Here is a 27,589-nt window from a genome sequence, read left to right on the forward strand (position 1 = left end):
AATCCAAGTCACTTTACATTTTTTATAATTACGTGTAGTATGGTCCCCTTGGGTCTCGGGTGAAACTACTACTACTGAATTCAAATTCTCTACTGACAGACAATTCCTTGAATGTAGTGCCTGAGCTGAACTTTCTAGTCCTTGTAGCTCATCACTCAATAGTATCTCCTGAGGGACAGTTCCATAGTCTCCTCCATTATCCATAGGCCCGGACTCCTGACCTTCATCCTCCAGTTGCACATCACTCATCTAAACTAGGAGGACACCATGAGTCACATTATATTATTATAACACAAAATAATAATAATAATTAATAAGGGAGAAAGCATTTTCTCCCAAATTAATCAATATGACTCATACATGTTATATTATTCGTAAGTTATTAAGATCTCTTATTGCTATACAAGTCACTCACATGACAAATATAAACAATAACTCACTATTTCGTATCTGTCTCCCGACTCTTATATCGAGTATCCCTTAGCTCAATGAAACTTATTTATTTAAATTTGTTTTTATAAAATAATTTCATTCAGAACATTTATTAAGAGGGATCATCAAGATCTTTATTTGATGCCAATCAGGGGCACAGAAATTATCCCCCGAGTAAACACTTTAAGGGAAAATTCCTACTTGCGCACTATCACCCGGCAGGGTTGACAGTGCTGAGACGCTAACATAGCGCTCTATTGGCAGCAACGTTCACTGTTACTCTAGCAATATTTATTAGGTTGAGAAATCCACCCTGAGTTGGTCTCATATAACCCATAGAAGGTGTAAAGTCCATTTCAACATAACTCTAGATTGCTAGTAAGACCGGAAGGTCATCATTCCGGAAGGAACGCTAAGTCTAGCAGCCTCGCTAAAGTTCGCCTCGAAAGGCTGAACCCGCTACTGAGGACATAAAAAAATAAAGTTATGAAGAGTCAAACTCAACTCTGGCCTTTTTGCTGAGAACATATAGAAACCCAAGGGCAGAAGCCCAAAGGTTTTTGTGAACGAACATAAGAGTAGGGAGAGAGATAGTCATTGTATTCATATTAGCACGTGAATAATTGGGACAAAGAGATCGAAAACAATATACATATATATGTATATATATAAATAGATATATTCACATAGTCTCTTTTAGTGAAGACGAGCCCGGGAGGGTGCAGCGACATTCACTGAGTGACTTAAAGGCAAGGGATAGTCACAACGATCTAAACGACTCACAAAGAAAATGTGTTTTGGTCGCCATGCTGACCCAAAGTCGTATAAGAAAATGTCCCAAATACAATAAATGAGAGACATAACAAAATAAAAGTCACTCTACTTCATCACTGTGCTATTAAGTACAAATACCGTATATAATATCCTCGCGGAGGTGAGTATTTCAGCAATTAGAACACAAATTCGCGGAGCTTCCCTTTGTGTGTATTATAGCTGAATTGCCAGGCAAGAGATGAGGTTCTTGATGCGCATAGTGTGGGGTGAACGAGGGGGTTTGAGAATTGCAATTAAATGCCAAGTAGCGACGAGTCCTCCTAATATTACTTATTAAGTAATTATTAGATGTTTTAATTGCCTGTATGTTGGCCTGGTGAATTGGCTAGGAATTAACATACCTTTGTAGCATTGCTGACGTCGCATTCAACTTGAACAAAAATCCCTCATCCTCTGAATTTTTGGGTAACGGAAAAATTTTCTCAGATTTTCCAGAAATTGAACCTAATTTTCATCATTCAAAACAGGAAAAAAACTCCCCCATCCCCGGAATTTTCCGGGTATCGGGAAAATTTTCTCAGAATTTTCCGGAACATGTGGCCCTCGGAAAATCGTTCCCAAACCCGGAATTTTCCAGAAAATTCCGGCTTTGGGAACAATTTTCCGAGAAAATTTCAATTCTGGCCATCGGAGAGTTCTAGGTTTGAGGGATTACGGCTAACGGAGATATTATCGTAATTAGTACCACAAAAAAGGTCATTAAAATGAAAATCATTAATGTGGTGAGTAAATTTTACATGCTGAATGGATCAATTGGTACCAGCCCTCAGACACTGTCACCCCCCATAACCTCACAAAATATTACAACCACTTATTCACACATGTAGAGTTTAATAACTAATCCTAACTAACCTTTAGACATTCACTGAACTGCTTAACGAGACTGTTTGCTGTCATCCAAGGCAGGGAGTGGTGTTAGTGCCCCCCTGCCCCCACACTGTGCTGCTTCCCCAGCATCACCACCAACTGATCCAGTCTCAAGGCCAGTGAAGTCGAGTGGTAAATCATCTAACAGATCACACACAGGTAGAGAGGTTATGCAATACTATCACAGATAAGTGAGTAGATTACACTACACCTCCTGTTCACACACTCTGATCAAAACAAACCTACCCACTCTCTGATGTCATCAAGATGGCTGCCCAAAGTGATTATCAACCTGTGCTACTGATCGTTATTGTGTTGAAATATATCGTTAATGTGTTGAGGTGTCGCATTTCATTACTGTCGTTATCAGAGGCGGCTCGTGACTCTCATTCCTGGGGATGCTGCTTCAAAACATTTTTAAGAATTGTTTTAATATTGTGTAAGACACACACACACAGAAATACAATATATATATATATATATATATATATATATATATATATATATATATATATATATATATATATATATATATATATATATATATATATATATATATATATACAGTTGTACCCCACTTAACGCGGTCAATAGAACCCAGAGGGTCCCGCGTTAAGTGAAATCCGCGTTAAGTGAACAACAGAACATATGGGATTAATTCCAATAGAAACCGGCCCGACCCCCAAACTCCACTTTTTGAAGGCACATAGCTATGTTGTAGTAAAAATAACATCTTAATTTTATGATGGCACATGCACACAATTAATACTTAAGAGAAATAGAGAAATACAGTCACCAAGTTAATGTCCATTCAAATAATGGACTCAACTCCCTCCCCCTCTCACACTACACTGCCGGCTCTTCCCTCTCAGAGAAATTTTTGGGGGAAAACCACTAAATTTTAATAAATAATACCTCAAACTAAAGTTAGGATAATACAATTGACATTGCTGGATTCCTTGTAAGACCAGGAATATATTGAATATAAATGTCATATATTTTGCACAAAAGATAACATAGTTACCTAGAGAAAAATTTTTATCTAAAATTTGTATGTTTAATGCAAAATATATGATGTTTATATTCAAAATGATCACCAAATTATAAGAATTCCAGCAATGTAAATTATATTCTGACCGGGTAATTTGTATGAATTTTATGAGCTAAAACAAATATCTTCAGTTAATAAAAAAAAAAATAATCTTCACGACACTATCTGTCAATCAAAGTACCCCACCTTGCCTCCCCTCCTCTTCCAACCGCGCGGTCAGTCCCAACCCTCCCCCCCACCCCCCACCAATCCTCCCTTCCAGGGTTTTTAACATTTAGTATTAAATAATACCTCAGATTAAAGTTAGGATAATATAATTGACATTGCTGGATTCCTTGTAAGACCAGGAATATTTTGAATATAAATGTCATATATTTTGCACAAAAGATAACATAGTTAATTTGAGAAAAATTGTTATCTAAAATTTGTATGTCTAATGCAAAATATATGATGTTTATATTCAAAATGATCATCAAATTATAAGAATTCCAGCAATGTAAATTATATTCAGACCGGGTAATTTGTATGAATTTTATGAGCTAAAACAAATATCTTCAGTTAATAAAAAAAAATAATAATTCTTCACTGGGTAACAGATGGTCGGTCGGTCCCTCCCTCCCCCCCACCCCCCACCAACCGTCCCAAGGAGATGTGTGGGATAACCACTAAATTTTAATAAATAATACCTCAAACTAAAGTTAGGATAATATAATTGACATTGCTGGATTCCTTGTAAGACCAGGAATATTTTGAATATAAATGTCATATATTTTGCACAAAAGATAACATAGTTACTCTGAGAAAAAATTTTATCTAAAATTTGTATGTCTAATGCAAAATATATGATGTTTATATTCAAAATGATCACCAAATTATAAGAATTCCAGCAATGTAAATTATATTCTGGCCGGGTAATTTGTATGAATTTTATGAGCTAAAACAGGCAGTCAGGCAGGGTGGCGGGTGGGGCAAATCTAAAAATAGCATCTCGAGCCGGACACTCACCGCGTATATGTGGAAAAAATCCGTGTTAAGTGAAAGTTCAGCTCTGGCGAGGCACCGCGTATATGATAAAACGCGTTAAGTGAAACCGCGTTAGGTGGGGTAATACTGTGTGTATATATATATATATATATATATATATATATATATATATATATATATATATATATATATATATATATATATATATATATATATATATATATATATATATATATATATATATATATATATATATATATATATGCGCCGGTTAACGTCCTAGGAAACATGACATTAACCGAAATGGACGTTGTCCGATCATCACAGAAACTTTGTATTTATACTTACGTGTATGTGGAATACTATATACGTACATATACACTTTTACTCTTAAATCACTACTGTAATGTGATACAGGTGATTAATTTTTATCTCTTGTGCAAAATACATGACGTTTATATTAAAATTATTCAATGTTTTACAAGGATTCCAGCAACGCCGGGCAGATGAGGGAGAGGGAGGGGGGGGAGCCAGCGAGGGGGTGGGGGAAGTGGAGGGAGGGGGGAGCGAGCGAGGGTGTGGGGGGTGTGGAGGGAGGGGGGGAGCGAGCGAGGGGGTGGGAGGTGTGGAGGGAGGGGAGGTAGTACGTTTGACAGTTGGCACAGGCCCAGATCTAATGCATGTACATTTATCAGTTCTTAAGTGACCAAGCTCCTCTCATATAAAAAGCCAGTGAAATGACCTGGGTGAATATAATTAACATTGCTGGGATTCTTGTCACATACTGATTAATTTGAATATAAACATGCTGTAATTTGCACTAGACAAAAAAATTTTAGTACCGTAATCAAATTAGCACATGTGCACTCCAGCTTTGCACTAAGGTAATTTATTTCTATTAAGTTTCTTTTAGTATGGTGTGTGCATGTAAATGGATGAAAATAAATGAAGAAATCTATGTAAATCTACCCAAAAATACAGTTGAAAAACTTTTTTATAAAATGTACTACAGTACTGTACACTAATGTACAACAATTTTTATCTCTTGAGCAAAATATATGACGTTTATATTTAAATTAATCTCTGTCTTGCAAGGATTTTGGCAATGCAAATTATATTATCCAAAATTTGGTCTGAGATATTATATAAAATAAACAAAGAAATCACCAATCTTTTGTCTGGGAACACAGGGAGGGCAGCCGAGCATGAGGTGAGGTGACAGAGTGTCTTTATTTATTTGAGATAAGATTTGACAGTTGGTGCTGAAGGCCTGCCTGGGTGTTTATTTATCATTACTTAAGAGTGACTAAGCTCTTCTCATAATTTGCCACCCAAACGACCTGGGTGAATATAACTTACATAGCTTGGATTCTTGTAAGATAGTAATTTATTTGAATACCTGTATAAACAAGCTATATTTGCAATAGACATAACAATTTTAGTACCGTAATCATTTAGTGCATGTACAATACAGGTTTGCACTTAGGTCCATTGTTACTGTACAATATTGACTAAATTCACTAGATAACGTACGCCTGGCAGCACAATCTATAAGAATACGCGATGCATACGTGACTGTGCCCGCTCTAGGGCCATTTAGGTTCGCTACGTCCCATTATTTGAATGTTTTTTTTTTTTTTCAATTTAAATTTTAATTGTTTATTCCTTGATAGAGGAAGCGGGATCCAAGTGCTGTCACTTGGTACCCCTGTACCATAACACCAGAAGCAACTGGCCAGTGTCACAAGTATATACAGTACAGTACAGTCATCCCTTGGTTATCACGCCTAATTGGGCCCCGCCGATAACGAAAGTACAGAACCTATGGGATTTATTCTAATTGGTTCCAGGCACCCAAGACCCAACCCCAAGTTTCCCATTTTACGACCATTTAGACCCACTAAATATATATATAATGTTATGGTAAATATCATAAACACACACAGGCATGGCTAGGTTTATTACAAAGTGATGAAAAGGGTACGCTTAATACTGTAGTCCACAAAACATGTAGCTATGCTTTTTTTATTTGGTCCCCCATCATACGAGTCTGTTTTCTCTCACATCAGGACGCCTGAGTCCTCCGTTTTCTCTCTTAATCTTAGAGTGCACCAGAAACTTTACTATTTTTAGTAATGCCACAGAATTTTAAATTGCAACCCCAATTGCAACTGGGGTTGCAATTGTTGAGGCAACTAGATATGTCTGATTACAGCAAATGTGTTATTGTCAATTTGTAGGTGAAAGATTTTATCCTCAATAGATGTAGGTTAACATTTCACCTGTAGGCAAATGCTTAAAAAAAGCCTAAGTAAGGAAGCATATTCTTTTAACACATAATATCTGACCAGTATGGGGAGGATCATCGTGTCTCCGTTAGGGGGTCGTGGAGTGCTGGTCCAGCAGGCGTCACTTTTTTGGGGGGGGGCCATGGACGTATATGCGATCGGACGTTGTTCGGTTGGACGTTAACCGGCGCATGACTGTATATATATATATATATATATATATATATATATATATATATATATATATATATATATATATATATATATATATACAGTCAACCCTCACTTTACGCGGTTAATTCAACCCACAGGGTACCGCGGAAAGTGAGAAACGCGTAAAGTGAACAATATAACATATGGGATTAATTGAAATAGAGACCGGGCCGACCCCCAAACTCCACTTTTTCAGAAACAATACCTACGTTGTAGTAAAAAAAACTTCTTAATTTTATGATGGTATGCACACACAATTAATAATTAAGAGAAATATCAATAATATTAGGTTTTTTAACACTTACATTAGTAGAAAAGATGGCTGGGCACACGGGATGGGGGGTTGGTTCTGAGGCAGAGGGCAGAGTATTGGCCCTCAGCTGTATCACTTGTATCACAATCCACCACACAGGCTTGCAGGGCCTCTTTGTCAAACCCCTGAAAGTCCATATAAGTCCATATCCTCACTATAATTATCACTATCACTGACTTGGGCCGGCTGTGGTGGGTGGCGGGTGAAGAACTTGGTAATGTTTTGATGACTGGGCGACCTTGTGCGCACCCTGCTCGCACCGCTTACACAACATGGCGGAGGCGGGAGAGGGCGGGAGGTTTGGATCCAAAAATGGCGCGACTCGCCAGCCGCTCTCCGCGTAAAGGGGTACACGCACCGCGGAATGTGAGCATTCCGGTTTCGGCAGGGTACCGAAGAGACGTGGAAACACGGAATGTGGGACCGCGTAAAGCGAGGGTTGACTGTATATGTAGAGAACTGTATATATATATATATATATATATATATATATATATATATATATATATATATATATATATATATATATATATATATATATATATATATATATATATATATATATATATATATATATATATAATGATCAAAATAATAAAATTCTAAATATGGTAAAAATACTAAAAAACCTTTAACACTTACAGATAAAATACTCCAGTCTAGCTTGATACAAATTTATTTAAAAATAAAATCCATTCTTCTTGTTTTCTTTTGAGCAAAAAGGTCAACAACTTTCTCATTGATGTTTGGAAGACTGTTTAAGAAATTTTTCTCCATTGAAATGATTGCATGCATTTAGCCTTTCCTGATTCGTAGTGTTCCTCATAAAAGTTTTTATTCTTTATAATGTTGAAAAGCAGCGTTCAGGCTCTGATGTAGTCATAGGAATTGTCAAGAGGATTTTTATCAGTTTCGTAATCTCACTAAGAACACCATCTAAATTATTTTCCAAGATAAATTTCAGCAGGTTAATTAACCTGCAATATTCATGCATATCGGATCTACTGTAGAATACTCTAAGTTCAGTTTCAAACTTTTCTTTGTCAATCATGGGATATGCTTCAGTGGTCAATCATATCTCTTCTGTAGGCAGTTTATTCTTAAAACTAGTGAGGCTTTTCTTGTTGAATAATTTAGCAGCTACAGTGATCCCTCGGTTAACGAGATTTCGGTTAACGAGTTACCTCCCATAAGAATCTCAACTTCGGTTAACGAGCAATCCTCGATTAACGAGTTTCTTACGAGCCAACCTCAACATGTTTTCGCTTGCATTTGGCGGTCAACCAGCTGTAGTATTAGTCCGCCCAGTAATCGGTTCTAGGGCTTAAATTCCTTACTATTTTAGTAAATATCAAGAAGTTTATACTATTCAATAATTTTAAAAGTTTAATATTAAATTGTTTACTCATTTTAACAATTATTGAATATAATTGAAGGTAAAGTCACTAGTTTGTGGCGCGCCATCCAGCCTTTTAACATACCAAACAAGCGTGAGTCTCTCTCTGTTTTTAGTGGAGGTAACATCTTGCTTGAGACTCTCTTCAACTAAATGCTTTTTTTCTGTTTCCTAGCAAATTATTGGTCATTTTGAAATTTATTTTACATATTGACAATATATAGCGCAGTGCAGTATTATTTTAAAGAAAATAATATTCTTTATTTACAGCTAGTTTAAACTTAAAAAATCACGTGTTGACATTGTTTGAATCCAGCATGGGGCCTAAGAGATCAAGAAAAGCGATTTCAATCCAAACCAAGCAGGAAATTATAAAAAAATCATGAAGAAGGCATTAGAACAAATGCGCTATGTAAAGAATATGGCATGTCGACATCAACTGTCGACAATTCTTGCACAGAAAGACAAATTTAAAGAAGTGAAAAGTGAGAGACAAATCTACCAGAGTGTTTAAAAGTAGATCCCTACTTAGAGAAACTGAGAGGTTATTTCTCATTTGGATTAGGGAAAAACAGATGAAAGGTGATTCAGTTTCTACTGAATTCATTTGTGAAAGAGCTAGGGAAATTTACGAACATTTAAAGACAGATCAACCTGGTTCTTCAGGAACAGAATTTGAAGATTTTCGGGCCAGCAAAGGCTGGTTCGAAAAATTTAAGAAAAGAAGTGACATTTTCAGTGTTGTTAGGTATGGTGAAGCTGCTAGTGCTGATAAGGAAGGGGAAGCAAAGTTTTTAGTGGAATTTAAAGAACTGATGGAAAAAGAAAATTATCTTCCACAGCAAGTGTTCAATGTGGACGAAACTGGGCTGTTCTGGAAAAAGATGCCCAAAAGAACATTTATCACCAGAGATGAAGCCTCTTTACCTGGGCATAAACCCATGATAGACCGTCTCACTCTATTGCTTGGTGCAAATGCTTCAGGGGATTTCTGACTGAAGCCTATGCTCGTCTACCACTCTGAAAACCCCAGGGTGTTCAAGCAACAGAAAGTGGTAAGGGCAAACCTTGGAGTTTATTGGAAGTCCAACCGTAAGGCATGGGTGACAAGACAGCTCTTTACTGAATGGGTTGTTGAGGTGTTTTGCCCTTCTGTCAAGAGCTACCTAACCACCAATAAACTCCCTTTAAAGGCTCTTCTCCTCATGGATAATGTTCCTGGGGCTGGATACTCAAAAACTTTTATGGAACTGTACGTCGTTGTGTACCCCGTAACTGGACTTACAGTCTCAGATTGGCATACTCAAAACACAGATGGTATACTCAAAACAAATATTTGACATCGAACTCCGTAAGTTAAAGCACGTAACTTACACCAGCTCCCGAGGTTGTGTAACGCTCTCAACCCGGATGTAGTTGTGACTAATTCCCTATTGTATAAAAAATAATAATAATATATGTTGTAATAATGCTTGTCAGACTTCTTTTATCATGGAATAATGAAGAAAATGTTTTGTACATCAACATACTGAAATATAATATTTCACTTTGTCTTTTTCGTAACTTTTTGTTGCCATAATAAGCGGCTTGAGTGTTTGTATTTGTCTCAGTTTGGAAGAGACGCATCTTTTGTCTTCTTACAAATTATAAAGTATTTTTTACCAAAACAGAAGGTTTGTATTGTTCACACTTTGGGTAAAAATATGTTTTATGATTGTGTAAACTTGCAGATAGAACTTATTAATGTTGTATAGCCGTAAATATCCCTCAGTAATGAAAGCCAAATATGAGGTCAAGTGAACATTCCTGCCAAGACTTCGCCTTGTTTTTCTAATATTCAACCAATAGCCTTAGCCTATTTTCTTATGTATATGGCTTATGATAACATGAAAGGCTATAAATTTCCATAGGCTAGCCAAAATTAAATGATATTAGGAGTAAAATATGGATTGCAATTAACTTGATTAATAGGGGCCTATATAACTGCTTTTTCAATCTTAGGCAAATAAATGTTTAAACATGGGGCCTACTTAATTTAGTTAGAACATGGGGATTATTTAAATAAGAAATTATACCAATAGGTTATAGGTTAGATAGGTTAGATAGGTTTGGTTATGTTATGTTAGAGAATGTGTACATGGTTTTTTGGCAAGTGTCAGGACCTCAGTGAGACACTTTGTCTAGCAGTTACCTTAGGTCTAGTTCCAGACTTTCCTTGAACATTATCATAGGTAGAGTATTAATTTAAGAAAATTTACGGCTAATCCGATATATTTTCAGGTTTTAAATTGTTGTTTTTTGTATGAACTTGAAGACAATTCAGACCAAATGTTCCCAACATTGAAAGGAAAACACCAGGGTCTAGGCTAAAGGAGTAATTTAAGAGAAGTGATTTGTCATTTAGGTTCGGCAAGGCTATGCTATCAATAACAAATTTATTTGAATTTGCCCAGAATAGCGTATACTTCAGCCTCACTGAAATTAGGCCGTCTCTTCTAGGCTGGTGGTCCTTCCATGTTTACAAAATAATATTATGTGCGTTGCTCCCAGCTGATTTCTCCTTCTCTTGTGATTGGTTGATGATTTTGTTAACTGAGCGCTGATTGGCCAACTAGCTCCTGCACTGACATCTACCTTCCGACAAGAGAACTTAATTTACAGGATAAACACTAGAGTTATGAAAACTTACGAAAGGCTTAAGGAACTGTAATTAAATTTTGAGTATGCTAAATTTACGGTACTGTAAAGATTCGACAATATATGGTACTGTATCATGCTGAAAGACGTAACTTATGAGGTGTTTTGAGTATCCGGCCCCTCGTCATGACCCAGAACTTGCCAGAACTTTGGAGTATCAATTTGACTTTGTGAAAGTGTTGTTTTTGCCTCCCAACACTACATCAATCATACAGCCAATGAACCAGAATGTAATCAGCAATTTCAAGAAATTGTACATGAAGAAAATATTTAGGAGGTGTCATCAGGCAACTTCCACTGATCCTGAACTAACACTGAAACAGTTGTAGAAGACACAATTCAACATCCTGGAGGCTGTAAAATTGATTGTGTCATCATGGCAAGAAGTCTCCACTAGATCCCTCAATTCTTCATGGAAAGCACTGTGGCCATCAGTAGTCCATGATTTTGAGGGATTTCAGGATGACACAGAGTTGGACCAGGAGATTGTGTCCATTGGTCAGTCATTGGGCCTTGAAGTGGAAGAGGATGATGTCGAAGAGCTTGTGATGTCTCACAAGGAGGAACTTACTCCTGATGACTTGAAGCAACTGGATGAGATGTTAGAGGCTGACAATGGTGAGGAGAAAATTGAAAGTGATGACCATATGTCAACTAAAGAGTTGAAAGATGTGATTTACTACTGGGAGAAGTTCAGGGAACTGGCTTCAAAGCACCCAGATGTGGAAAAACTGACCTAACTTTGTGTCATGTTGAGGACTCAATGGTCTCCTTCTTTAAACATAATTTAATGGTGAGGAGGACCACAGACCACAATTGACACTTTCTTCAGTAAAAGGCAGAGGGAACAAGATGCTATCCTTCAGCCTTCCACTTCAAGAAGGAGAGAGGATGATGCTAGCCCTCAGCCTTCCACTTCAAGAAGGAGAGAGGATGTTCATGGTGGAGAATCTGTCAGTCCAGAGGTTCCTGACATTTTCATGGAAGGTGACTCACCTTCCAAGAAGCAGTAAAATGCTTCTCCTCCACCTCCACTTCCTTCTCTTCTCCCTTCTCCTCCACCTCCCACTTCAAATTCACATCAGCATCATCATCCAGGAGCCTTCTACATACACACCTCAAAGTAAGTGTTAATTTCTAACATTTTTGTTGAATTTAGGCAATTTTCGGTGAGCTGGAACCAATTACCCAAAAACCCATTGAAACAATGGTTTCGGTTAACGAGGTTTTCGGTTAACGAGCAGCCTGCTGGAATGGATTGTGCTCATTAACCGAAGGACCACTGTACTAATTGCTTAGTGAAAGAATATCTCTCCACTATATCAACACATATGCAGTCACATACTTCCTTTGCTTCAGCCATGAGCGTCTTTGAAGGATTCTCACAGTACTTCGAGTTTCTTATTTCTAAAATAGCAGTTTTGAAATTTGTTATATATTCAATTACTTTAAACACATCAATTTCTCGAGACTACATTTGGTTGTAAATTACTTCAACATGAGGCATGATCTGATGAAAAAGCTCCAACCAGAACATGAATTTTTCGTTATTCAGGTAGTGCAAAATTCCTGTTGCTTCTGAAATAGTTCGATCTGCATTTACCGTCGACTGGATTTCAGCAAGGCAGCTTTTTAAAGGTTGCAAATTTTCATGAACTTTGTTCACGTTCCATATGTTAAAATTCCACCTTGTAGAGGATGGGCGAAGAATGCTGACGTTCATATGTTTATTGAGAATGGATACACGTTGTGGTGATCTTGAGAAAAATGTTGGTATAGCCAAAACGTTAGAGAAAAATATTCTTGAGTCCCGCGTAATACTTGCTGCATTTCTCATTATCAGATTCAGTTGGTGCGCACAACAGTGAATAAAATGTGCATTATTATAAACTTCTTTTATTTTTGCCTGAACGCCCCCTTTTTTGCCTTTCATGACATTTGCACCATCAAATGTCTGAGCTATCAGTTTTTGTCTATTTCCTTGAAGGATTATATCTAACTGCTCTAGAATACATTTTGATATGCCATCTGCAGTTTGATTTTCTGGAATAAAGAATCCCCAAAAACGCTCAAATATTTCTTCATTCAGCACTTACCGAAGAACAATTACCATTTGAGTGTGATCTGAAACATCTGTTGTGTCATCAGCCATGACAGCTACAAATGAAGCTTCTTTAATCTCATTCTTAATCTCATCATGGTATATCTGCAGCAGGCAGTCAAGTATCTCATTCTGAATAGTCTTAGAAACACATGTGAACACTGTACTTGTTTCTAAATGGTTCTTTAAATCTGGGTCTAATTAAGATGCAAAATTTATTAATTCCCTAAATACACCTGGATTTACTGAATAATCTTTTTCATCATGTCCATGTAAAGGAATTTCAAAGTTTCCACAAAATGTAATGCAGTCTAATATCCTGGATAAAATTTCACGGTTCTTGGTTACCTTCCTGTTATGCTCATTGATCGAAAGTCTATAGGCTTCACTAAGTTTTTCTTTAATATTTACGCTTCCTAAAAGTGATAGTGAAACCACGCTTTCAATATGCTTCTTTGACTTTTTATGTTTTTCAGTTTTTCTTTCATTTTGTTTATATTTCTAAAGTCGTCTTTTGTCCAAGTTACATCACTTCCATTTCCAAACAACAAACACGGAAAACAAAATAATGTATGTTTTACTTCACAACCACAGAGCCAACTTTTCCTTTGGTACCATTCTGAATGAAAGCTACGAATATACCTCTTACTGTTGCTTATTCCTGGCTGATATATTTGAATATCAGGTGAGGGACGGCCTCTTGTCTTAATAGCAACTTTCTCATGAATAGACAACTGTGAAAATTTAAGTTGTTGAAGTTCACTCACTGTCACAGAACTTGGTTCTTGGGAAAACAAGGAGGCCATGTTTAATTAATTCAAATTCTTCTACACAATAAAGTTTCTGGAAAAAACAATGAATACAAAATGTAGTCTCTATGAGTATGAATCATACGCATCATCCGGTGTGGTGCTTACGAGCAGTCTGCTCTATCAAGAGTATACTCTTGATATAGCAGATGGCGCATAAGCATCACACAGGATGATGCATAAACACTACTTCCCACACTGATAACCAGATCGGCACTGCGTGATCTACAGTGCTCGCCCTCGCTTGCCTCCAGGACATGCGCGCATGCGTGCAACAAAGCAAACGCCCATTATTGGAACTGTCGAGTAAGACAGTTCCACATACAGGGATCTTTTTTGTTTTCTCGGAATTAGAGGATGGCCATTGACATTAAGTTTAAGGATTATTGATAATACAGGTAGTCCCCGACTTACGACTGCTTGGACTTACGACCGTCGGGACTTACGACCGCCGCAGTTGTGACCATTTTTTTTTTTTTCAAACGACGCGCGCATTTTCTATACAGAAACGTTTCCAGTTAATGTAGTCTCCATGTATAATAATTAGAAAATTATGGGGGCCCCATGTGCATTCAGCTGACTACATTAAAGGTAAGTGCTCAGTCACACTGTATCCATTCCTCATTATTTATTACTTTTACTGTACTGTATCCATTCCTCATTACTTATTACTTTTACTGTACTGTATTTCATTGTAGATTTTTTATTTAAAGAAAAAATGAAAAAAAAAAATTTTGATTTTTTTTTTATCTATGTCGGACTTACGACCATTCGGACTTACGACCTGGATTTGGGTCCCTAACCCCGTCGTAAGTCGGGGAGTACCTGTAGTTTTAAATATCTTGTACAAGTATAAATAAATAAACATATATGATATATTATATTACATAATACATATATATCGGGTGAAATAGGGGGTGCTGCAGTTCCACAGTGCCTACCAACGAGCCGCCACTGGTCGTTATTGTGATGAATCATTAATGGAAACTTGTTAAAGTGAAGTAAGTACTGTACTTTGTTAACCCTTCGGCTGCAGGTTGCAGCAAATTTGCTGTGCAGTGTGCAGGTACAGGGATGCATCATTATTGCGCCATTTAGCAATCGGGTTGCATTCCTAAAAAACAGATCGCTACGTGATTTGATCATTAAACTAACAAAAATGAGAAATAATATCTTAAACAGGGGATAACGGGTTATAATACCCTTGGAGATATCACGTAACTGTGTAGCGGAGTAGCCTGGCCAACTTGCCACCCTGTAACACTCAGAGCGGATGAGGCTGAGCTGTGAGATATGTTATTTTTCAAATAATAATTTTGGGTAGATATACAGTATATGTAATTTTCTTCCTTTTCTTGTACTCTGTTACTTGCACACATACGTATTTGTTTTTACAGAATGAGCAAAAAATAAATAAATAAAATGAAATAATTATCATAGGGTCAAAAACATATAGGTAATACGTAAAGTGAACAGATTTTACTTGGTCCACCCGTTAACCAAAAAGAGGAAAGGTGGAGGGAAGAGCAATCACTTTAGTACACAATATCACAATAATACAAGGAAATAAACACTCTGTACAGTACTCAATAACAAGTACCACAACAATAACAGCAATGTACAGCAATAGGAACGATACACAGCGGTCGATAATATACAGAGCAATATATTAAAGGGCAGATCACAATGTTCAAAGGCAGGGTAAATACGAGGGTAATAATGGTCTGGGCTCATAGTTGGCACGCCGGTAGCATACTCCTACAATACATGATTTCCACATAATAAACCTTGATATGTACCCCATCTTGTTACCAAAAAATTAATTTCTGTTTTTTGCTAGAAAAGCTAGATACTGTAATGATTTCTAAAGTCATTTCTAAAATTCAGGTTGGCTGATTCATAGTAACTCCCTTTCCAAGTCATTTAGTGTCGGCCTTGAAAATACAAAGTTAACACGATCTCTGAGTGGGATGAGAGACATACAGTATCACACACTGATTTTATTTTACAACCCTTAATTTTGTTATTTCGACCTTTTTTTTAAATTTAACTCATTATTATGTACAGTAGTACCCCGCTTAACGCGGTCAATTGAACCCACAGGGTACCGTGTTAAGTGAAAACCGCGTTAAGTGAACAACAGAACATATGGGATTAATTCCAATAGAGTCTGGCCCGACCCCCAAACTCTACTTTTTCGAACACAATACCTATGTTCTAGTAAAAATAACATCTTAATTTTATGATGGTACATGCACACAATTAATACTTAAGAGAAATAGAGAAATACAGTCGCCAAGTTAATGTCCATTCAAATAATGGACTCAACTCCCTCCCCCTCTTCTCACACTACACTGCTGGCTCTTCCCTCTCTGAGAAATTTTGGGGGGAAAACCACTGGATTTTAATAAATAATACCTCAAATTAAAGTTAGGATAATATAATTGACATTGCTGGATTCCTTATAAGACCAGGAATATTTTGAATATAAATGTCATATATTTTGCACAAAAGATAACATATTTACTCAGAGTAAACATTATATCTAAAATTTGTATGTCTAATGCAAAATCTATGAGGTTTATATTCAAAATGATCATCAAATTGTAAGAATTCCAGCAATGTAAATTATATTCTGGCCGGGTAATTTGTATGAATTTTATGAGATAAATAAAAAAAAAAAAAATTATACTTCACCGCGTATATGGGTAGATAAACCGCATTAAGTGAAAGTTCGGTTCTGGCGAGGCACTGTGTATATGCGAAATCGCGTTAAGTGAATCCGCGTTAAGTGGGGTAATACTGTAATAGAAAAATAGTATTCAAACTTTTTTTTTTACATTGGCAATTCTAAAAACATGGTGATGTGAGTTTCAGATATCACTTACTTAATATAACTTACATTTACATAATTATACATTTGTTTTTACTATTTACGTATTGTCTGTCCAGCGCCAAGCCTTGAAAATGGATTGTCGTGAGGCCAAGGTTGCTCTACGAGGAAGAATCGTTGGTACGAGAGATGGTGGCAAGAGAACTTGGGATTGACCGGAAAACTGTTTATTGGTGGCTGAAAAGGTGGGATGAAGAGGAAAATCTTACTAGACTTTCCTCTTCATCGGCATAGATCAGGCGCCCCTAGAGAGACAACTCCAACTCAAGATTAAATGATGCATCAAGCTGCAGATCAAAACCCATTTACGAATGTAGTTGTCATACAACAAGACATTCAACTTAATGTGACACCATGGCCTGTACAAAAGAGGCTAGATGATGCTGAAATACATCACCGAACACCAGCAACAAAGGAACAGCTAACAGAGAGACACCGCCAAAATTGGCTAATATACAAGCATATGTGAGGAATAAATAAAAATACAGGTAATACCAATAAATAAGTTACACAAAAAAATATTGCATTGCCAAAACAGTTAATAAAAGCCAAATGAAAGTTTAACACAGTCACCATATGCATATAAAGGATGCCCTTCAAATTTGCAGATTTTTATTTCACGGACCTCGATTATTCGCGGATGACACCCTGGATGTACCCAGGAATGTCTAAGGGTAGTTTTAAAGTTGCTGGCATTTTCGCAGCTAGAACAGGGAGCCATTCGTTCTAGAGACAGTAATTTTCTTTACATGCATTGTATATATATGTGTGTGTGTGTGTGTAGACACATACAAATAAATACAGTAGAACGTCAATATAACACAAGATACATTCCAAGAGAGGTCACTTAAAACCGAATTCGCACTAAATGGAAGTGTTGTTTCAATAGAATAATTTAGTTTGGTAATTGAGAGAATCACAAAATACTAAAATGACTGAGTCTGCCCAGATGCGCCTCAGCCCATCTCCTAGATTAAACAAAACATTGTTTTTTGTAGAATTATGTTAAAACAAACACTCATAAATCAACACAGCTAAAATTATGGGACGTGAAATGGTCTATTTACTAGTGATCAGCTGATGGGAAGATGGGGGTGGAGAGGTCAGGTGATATGCTTGACAGATGATGCCAAGGTCTAGTGCTTATTTATTTATCTGCCCTTAAGAGTGACTTTAAGTTTTTCTCTTATAAAATGTCACTGAACTGACATGTTCTAATTAATTTTATTACAAAGGGCTAAAATTTTTATCTCTTGTGCAAAATATATGATGTTTATATTCAAATTATTCGGTCTTGCAAGGACTCTAGCAATGCAAATTATATTTTCCTAACTTTAGTCTGTGATATTGTATAAGATAAAAACTGTAAGCTTATAATCACCCAACCCTGGCTGGGAAGATGGGGAGGGAGGTGACAGTGACACGTGTGACAGTTGGGGCCGAAGGTCTAGTGAAGTATTTATTTGTTTATTTATGTCCTTTATATTGAGTTTTTGTTTTTTGTTTATAAAATGTCACAGAAGTGACCAGGGAGAATATAATTTACATTGCTGGAATTCTTACAAGATAGTGATTAATTTGAATACAGTTAACCCTCACTTTACGCGGTTAATGTAACCCGGAGGGTACCGCGGAAAGCGAGAAACGCGTAAAGTGAATAACATAACATATGGGATTAATTGAAATGGAGTCCAGGCCGATCCCCAAACTCCACTTTTTGACGACACATAACTATGTTGTAGTAAAAATAACATCTTAATTTTATGATGGTACATGCACACAATTAATACTTAAGAGAAATAGAGAAATACAGTCGCCAAGTTAATGTCCATTCAAATAATGGACAGGACTCCCTCCCCCTCTCACACTACACTGCCGGCTCTTCCCCCCTCTGAGAAATTTTGGGGGGAAAACCAGGTATAGTAATAAATAATACCTCAAACTAAAGTTAGGATAATATAATTGACATTGCTGGATTCCTTGTAAGACCAGGAATATTTTGAATATAAATGTCATATATTTTTCACAAAAGATAACATACTTACTCAGATTAAACATTTTATCTAAAAATGTTATGTCTAATGCAAAATATATGATGTTTATATTCAAAATGATCACCAAATTGTATGAATTCCAGCAATGTAAATTATATTCTGGCCGGGTAATTTGTATGAATTTTATGAGCTAAAACAAATATCTTCAGTTAATAAAAAAAAAAAAATATTCTTCACGACACTATCTGTCAATCAAAGTACCCCACCTTGCCTCCCCCCCTCTTCCAACCGAGGGGTCAGTCCCAACCCTCCCCCCCCACCCCCCACCAATCCTCCCTTCAAGAGATGTTGGGTGAAAAATTTAGATTTTAACATTTTGTATTAAATAATACCTCAGATTAAAGTTAGGATAATATAATTGACACTGCTGGATTCCTTGTAAGACCAGGAATATTTTGAATATAAACGTCATATATTTTGCACAAAAGATAACATACTTACTCAGATTAAACATTTTATCTAAAAATTTTATGTCTAATGCAAAATATATGATGTTTATATTCAAAATGATCACCAAATTGTAAGAATTCCAGCAATGTAAATTATATTCTGGCCGGGTAATTTGTATGAATTTTATGAGCTAAAATAAAAATCTTCAGTTAATAAAAAAAAAAATATTCTTCACACGGTAACAGATGGTCGGTCGCCGGTCCCTCCCTCCCTCCCCCCCCACCCCCCACCAACGTCCCTACTAGATAAATGTGTGGGAATACCAGACTGTTTACCTTTTTAGTAATAAATAATAAATCAGACTAAAGTTAGGATAATATAATTGACATTGCTGGATTCCTTGTAAGACCAGGAATATTTTGAATATAAATATCATATATTTTGCACAAAAGATAACATATTTACTCAAGAGTAAACATTATATCTAAAATTTGTATGTCTAATGCAAAATCTATGATGTTTATATTCAAAATGATCATCAAATTGTAAGAATTTCAGCAATGTAAATTATATTCTGGCCGGATAATTTGTATGAATTTTATGAGCTAAATTAAAAAAAATTATACTTCACCGTGTAAAGGGGTACACCCACCGCGGAATGTGAGCATCCTGGGTTCTGGCAGGGCACCGCGTAAACGTGGAAACGCGGAATGTGGGACCGCGTAAAGTGAGGGTTGACTGTATAATCATGCTATAGTAATCATTTAGTACATTGTTTTGAGTACATGTACAGTACAGCTTTAGCCGTAGGACAGTGTAGTGTGCCCAGAGAAACATTAGGCGCAAATTTTTAAATATGAGACACCAGATTGACTAATGCAAAATAGGAAAGATTCGCTTTAAATTAAAACATTGTGGGTGTCGCTTTTACACAATAATCTTAAATTGAATCGCTTTAAATCGACATTCTACTGTAATAATGGGAAAAATCCTCTCACAAATATATTAAAAATGTTGAGTCTACCCTCAAGTCCACTCCATGCTTTGTTAGTAATAAAGCATAGAGTGGACTTGAGGGTAGACTCAAAATTTTTAATACAATTGTTTCTGATTATTTGTGAGAAGATTTTCCCATTATTATTTCTTTGTTTGTGTTTTGTGTGTGTGTGTCTACACACACACACACACACACATATATATATATATACAATACAGGTAAGAGAAATAATTGTCCTAAGGGCAAACACATAAAAGGGAATATACATTTCTTTGTACACAAGTAAAAATGTAACCCCCCTCCCCCGGTCAGCAAATGTTATTCGCGGACTTGGCGATTCGCGGCCATCTTGAGAATCTAATCCCTGCGAATTTTAAGGGCATGCTGTACTCCCTAGTTCACCATAGCAACAGAGACGCTACCACTGCTGATTCCCTAGCAATGCTCCCCTCCCCCACATGCCTTGCCTCCTCCTGCTCCCCCACTGAGCCAGCTAACTCGTGTGCAAAGAAATGTATAGTCTCTTTATATGTTTGCCCTCAGGACAATTATTTCATTTACTTTTTCACAATATGTATGTAGGATGGTACTTGCATGTAACTGAGTAAAAATAAATGAAGAATGTTACGTCTATCTTCCCGAAAAATGCGAGATGAAAAATCACCATAACACCCCACAGCTTGGCCCAGTAGCCTGATGGTTACATTGAGCCAAGTCTAACTTTGCTACAAGGCTACCAGATGATAACAGATGCAAATGTGAACAGAAAGTTATCTGTAGGTATTTGTAGATTTAAAAATAAATGTTGCAGGTACTGTATGGCATTAATAGATTGTAATGCTTGTAAGGGTTCAGAAATGGTTACTGCTTAGCTACCTCTGAAAAGTTGGGTATCTGCTATAATGGATGTTAATCATCTCAGGTTATCATCATCAGTACAGTACTTATAAATCAAGCTTTTATATTTACAATAATTATTTTTTAATTAAAAATAATATGTTTAAGCAAACAATAAAATATCTATAATTCTCGAATTGGGTTAGGTAGAATTTTGCCTACTGGAGACAGCATCTGTGGGATTCATTAGCTACGGGAGACCTCAACATCACATATAGAATGCAGGCTGATTATTTTAGCCTTTTTCATACAAAAAAGTGCATCTTATATGCCATAAAATATGGTAATTCTTAATTAATTTTACTCTGAGGAGAAAAGTAATAGTAACTTAAGTCTACAGGTTGAGAGGTTGAGATAATACAGAATGTATTTATGAAAAGGTTCAACTTACCAAGCTTTGCACCATGTGCTAGGGCTAACCGCACATATGGCAATCCAAGATGAGACTTAATTCTGTTAATGGCTTCCTCAATAGTCATCGGTTGAACTATCTTACATTTTCTTCCCATTCCATGACCAACAATAGGAACCTGTAATGATACTAATGATTTAAGAAAGTATCTTGGCAGAATTATTTTATAAATTTTTAAACAATAGTATCCCTAAATGAGATCAATGCCAGCTTGTTTAAATCCAACAAATGTCTATGAATCTTTAGATCCCTTTACTGTGGGGTTGCACTTGGTCATAGACTATGTGTCAGTGTTTTATGGATGGCATTCTGGATTGCTTTTGAATAACAATACCATCTCTTATTATCCAATATTATTCAAGTTATTTCCCTAATTTCCGGCAGGATGAACAAACATTTAAGAGTACTGTATATTGCTTTCTTTCAGAAATGATAGATCACTCCTGAAATCCCATTTTATTACTGAAATTGGATCTATTGAATCAGGTATGTATTAAATAAGTGTACAAGTTGAAAACCTAGGTTGCATCTCCATAATCAGATACAACTTCCCATTATATTCAAATATCTGAGAAGAGATTTCTAGATAAAAGGCACAAACAAAGGTTGAAAGAAACAAATCCAATTACTGTATAACATTAGCCAGTGAACACCACAAACCACAATGAGGCCTAAGCATAATTACATCATCATTTGTTTACCACAATATATTCTGGGCAAACCAGTTGATGACTTGTTCAATATGATGGAGGTGCATGTTATTTTGCGAAAAAGTAATGTTAGAGGTGTAATTTGGGTGTTTTGTGATCAAAGACAATGAAATTGATGACCTAATATGATGGCTTATGTTGTTGGGTTTCTGCAAGCAACGAAATCCCAAATCAAAAGCTAGTTTGATTAGAAGGTAAGTTACCACAAATATGAATCCTTTTATAGCAGCAGGATATAAAACTTGTTTGGAATCTTCAGGGGCTCAGGAATGGAACCTATTTTTCCCCATAAGTTAGGAATACTGTATCAATATATGATCAATCCCTTAGCGATCGCTTTTTGAGGTCCCCAACCCCATTGTATAATGGTCATTGCTTGTATCACTGTACTATTGTGTCCTAATCATTAACCCTTTCACTACAGGGAAGCCACTCTTTATATTTCACTTGGCTAACACCTGACCGCTGCATTCAGCACAAAGGGTTGAACTAGGATTTAATATACTTGTACTGTATAACTGAATAACTGGTTACTCTTTTTTTTATTGAATAAAAATACAATGTAATAATAATAATAACAAGATAATACTAATACTTGTACATAATAATAATAATATTAATATTAATAATAACGATAATAAATAAATACCAAAAAAAAGAAAAGATAAATAGTGAGAAACAATACATTATGTATGTTGTGTTGTCAAAGTAAGAGAAACAATTGAGACCCTGCAATTGTGTGTAAATGAGGCAGAAAGTCAGATGAGCATCCTGGGACTTGGTCACAATTTTTGTGATGCGATATGGCAGCAGGGTCTACCATTAGACAACACATTATGCTTCCAATATCTTCCCAGGCGGTAGTACCTCCCTGTTTGTTAGCTGCCTACTACCTACCTAATGACACAGCCCTTTCTTGTCATTTTCGAGTTTTGTCTTATACCATTATCCCTTTAACAGCACAGTAATGCCAGTACTGTACAATATTGGAGATCTCTGTAAAGTAAGATCCACTTCACACAAAAGGGGAAAGGAGTTCAATAAAACAATATATACAGTATGGATATTTGTCTCAAAGAAAGTTAAGTAATGCAGCCTTACCTTTTCTAACTTTGTCAGGGTGAGTTGCAATGCTGAGGCATTTTCATTATCAGTGATGAGGTTGATGATGGTTGGAACAGTTCCCTCTGTACACAACACTTCCATCTGCTTTTCACTGCTTCTGTAAAAATAAACATATTTGAAAAACATGTTTGAAAAACATCACCAGGCATCTATGCATTGCAAAATATAAACAACTATACATATATGTGGCAATTATATCTGCAAAATTTTATTTTGTAAAAGAATACAGAAATTTAAAATCTAGTACAATTTATTTTTTTTCACAAATATTTTTCCTATACTGCAATTCAAATTCTTTTTATCATATAACACACCAATTAGCATATGAAATTAAGATTAAGATCAGCTTTGACAACTGGTGTTTGATTATACAGTATTGATATCCATAGTAATATCTCTGTTAGCCAGAATCCCACTCTAATATCCAGAATTGAAATTTTCTCAGAAAATAATTCCTAAAGCTGGAATTTCCAGAAAATTACAGCTTTGGGAACAAATTCTGAGGTTGAAAATCAAGAGCATTTTCTGAAAATGTCTTAAATAAGGACAAAAGCTTGAGGAAAGATGTGAAAATATCATTTCAATGCTCTAATGTGACTTAGAAATAAAGAACCTATAATATAAAACTACAGGTCCACCACTGATTATCCGGCACCCTTGGTTCGAAAACCTTGCCGGATTATCCATTTGGCAGACTAGCCGAGGTCAGGTAATAATAATTCAACAATACACCTCTGACCCACTAATCTTACACCTCCTGTGTCTCTAAAGCACCATGGACTGCTAGAAACTTACATTAAACAAATGTTAAATGTAAATTAAATGTGAAAAATCCATAATTTTGAGCAACATTACTGTACACATTTTGTACTCAACTGTACTACACTAAAGGACTAAAATTTTTATCTCTTGTGCAAACTAAGTGATGTTTATAGTGGTTCCTCCATTAACGAGCACAATTGGTTCCACTGAGTCACTGTATTACTGTTTATACTAAAAATATTTGTTATCTTGCAAGAATTCCAGCAATGCAAGTTATATTCTGCTAAGTTAAGTCTGTGAAATATTATAAGATAAAAACTTTAAGCCTAAAACTACCTTCACCCCTGGGAAGGAGGAGGTGATGTGTTAACAGCCAGGCAGGGGGGAGGAGGGGGGGGTGAGGTGAAGTGAGGTCTTGACCAGCCGGCAGCGAAGGTTACCTAGTGGTATTTGTTTATCTGTCATAAAGATAGAGTTTTTTGCTTATAAAATGTCACTGAATTGACCTGGGAGAATACCGGTATATCTTACATTGCTGGAATTCTTGCAAGATAGCGATTAATTTGAATATAAACATGCTATAGTTTGCATTAAAAATAAGACTTCTGGTAATTATTTACAGTAGTACATTTGAGTACAGTACAGGTTTACCCTTAGGACAATTATTTCTTTTACTTTTTTCACAATATGTATTTTGGATGGTGTGTGCAAGTAACTAAGTAAAATTAAGTAAAGGAAGTTACGCATGTGTTGGTCACACAATACAGTACAGTATTACCCCGCCTAACGCGGTTTCACTTAACGCGTTTTATCATATACGCGGTGCCTTGCCAGAGCTGAACTTTCACTTAACACGGATTTTTTCCACATATACGCGGTGAGTGTCCGGCTCGAGACGCTATTTTTAGATTTGACCCCACCCCCCACCCTGCCTGACTGCCTGTTCTAGCTCACAAAATTCATACAAATTGCCCGGTCAGAATATAATTTACATTGCTGGAATTCTTATAATTTGGTGATTATTTTGAATATAAACATAATATATTTTGCATTAGACATACAAATTTTAGATAAAATTTTTTCTCAGAGTAACTATGTTATCTTTTGTGCAAAATATATGACATTTATATTCAAAATATTCCTGGTCTTACAAGGAATCCAGCAATGTCAATTGTATTATCCTAACTTTAGTTTGAGGTATTATTTATTAAAATTTAGTGGTTTTCCCCCAAAAATTTCTCAGAGAGGGAAGAGCCAGCAGTGTAGTGTGAGAAGAGGGGGAGGGAGTTGAGTCCATTATTTGAATGGACATTAACTTGGCGACTGTATTTCTCTATTTCTCTTAAGTATTAATTGTGTGCATGTACCATCATAAAATTAAGATGTTATTTTTACTACAACATAGTTATGTGTCTTCAAAAAGTGGAGTTTGGGGGTCGGGCTGGTTTCTATTGGAATTAATCCCATATGTTCTGTTGTTCACTTAACGCGGATTTCACTTAACGCGGGACCCTCTGGGTTCTATTGACCGCGTTAAGTGGGGTACAACTGTATATATATTTATATACAGTGGTCCCTCGGTTAACGAGCACAATTCATTCTAGAAGGTTGCTCGTTAACCGAAAAATTCGTTAACCGAAACCATTGTTTCAATGGGTTTTTGGGTCATTTGTTCCAGATCACCGAAAATTGCCTAAAGTCAACAAAAAAAGTAGTAAAGTACACTTACTTTGAGGTGTGTATGTAGAAGGCTCCTGGATGATGATGATGATGATGATGATGGGAATTAGAATGGGGGTGGAGGAGAAGGGAGAAGAGAAGGCATTGGGGTGGAAGAGAAGTCACTCCATGGCGCTATTTCACCCATAAAATTTTAGTTCACTTGGTGTAATTCAAGATTATTTTCTTTAAATCAACACTGCACTGCATTATAAATTGTCAATATGTGAAATAAATTTCAAAATGACCAACAATTTGACTGGAAACACAGAAAAAAGCATTTATGTTTGAGAGAGTCTGAAGCAAGATGTTACCTCCACTGAAAAGAGACAGAGACTGACGCCTGTAAGGTGTGTTGACAGGCTGTTTTGGCGCGCTAAAAACTAGTTTCCCTGTACTTAAATTATGTTAAATAATTGTTAAAATGACTAACAATTTTAATATAAGACTTTTAAAATTGTTGAATAGTACAAACTTCTTGATATTTACTAAAATACTAAGGAATTTAAGTCCTAGAACCGATTACTGTATTGGCGGACTAATATGACAGCTAGTGTGCAAGCGAAAACATGTTGAGGGGCACTCGTAAGGAATTCGTTAATCGAGGGAATGCTCGTTAACCGAAGTTAAGAATCTTACAGAAGGTAATTCATTAACCGAAATTTCGTTAACCGGGGGATCACTGTATATATTAGTTCTTGAATTGATAAGTGGCAGGGCTGAAGTAAATACTTTGTTGGTTTTCTTTTCTTGTAGAAAATATAGTTTCGCAGGCACTGAGTTCAGTTGAGAATATATTGTACCTTCTATACTAAGGGAAGTGGCTTAGTGCACTTATTGGAGAACCTTAAGTGAGGTGTTCACTGGGTAACAAGTGATATGAGAGTCTCTCTCTCTCACACCTGGGAGAGAGGGTGGACAAGCAGGCCTCGAAAGGAAACGCATCAGATATGTTGTTGCTGAGATGAGCTGACCCAGCTTGACCTCTCTCGCTCCCCGGAGGAAATGTCAACTCACCAATTCATTCATACACACACATTGGTGGATGACCTGGTGAATATTTTGGTATTATACATTTGGGTAAATATTTATATAATACAAATGGTGCTGTTACACGTATATCTACCCAAAAATACGAGTTGAAAAACTTACACTTAAATGCACTACACTAAAGGACTAAAATTTATCTCTTGTGCAAAATATATGAAGTCTTCATTCAATTTATTCACCGTCTTGCAAGGGTTCCAGCAATGCAAGTTATATTCTGCTAATTTTAGTCTATGACATTTTATAAGATAAAAACTTTAAACCTAAGACTACCTTCACCCTCTTTTGGGAATGCTTCTTAGGCTGTGTACACACCAAGATACATTGTTGAGCAACATTGTCTCTGGTCTGTTTAGCGGCTGTCTCAGAAAAATCCAAATTTATTGTGCGACTGTCTCACAATAATCCAGAAACACGATTTAGGATGTTTCTTGTTTCCCATGGAGGATCAGTTGATGTTCAGCTTGTGATCTGTGAGGTGGGTTTGCTGACACTACTACTACATGCATTATTGTTTCCTTTGTAAATAGTACTACGCGTAGTTGATATCTTTTATTTTCAGCATCATGTGGACAACTGAAACAACACTTTCTGTAAT

General features: G+C 36.2%; 1 protein-coding gene across 2 annotated transcripts in view; it reads right to left on the reverse strand.

The window, feature by feature from the left end:
* Positions 1–234: 234 nt before the first annotated feature.
* Positions 235–27,589, reverse strand: part of LOC121855054 (NIF3-like protein 1) — a 228,135-nt gene continuing 200,780 nt past the window's right edge. For both annotated transcript variants that reach the window (XM_042349998.1, XM_042349914.1), the window contains 3 exons: positions 23,440–23,560; positions 21,608–21,746; positions 235–254 (listed from right to left, as the gene is read on the reverse strand). In XM_042349998.1, coding sequence (XP_042205932.1) covers positions 250–254; positions 21,608–21,746; positions 23,440–23,560 — 265 coding nt within the window. In that variant the 3' untranslated portion in view covers positions 235–249. The remainder of the gene's footprint in view (positions 255–21,607; positions 21,747–23,439; positions 23,561–27,589) is intronic.

The sequence above is a fragment of the Homarus americanus genome, unplaced genomic scaffold, assembly GCF_018991925.1.
Source record: "Homarus americanus isolate GMGI-L3 unplaced genomic scaffold, GMGI_Hamer_2.0 scaffold51859, whole genome shotgun sequence".
Lineage (NCBI taxonomy): Eukaryota > Metazoa > Arthropoda > Malacostraca > Decapoda > Nephropidae > Homarus > Homarus americanus.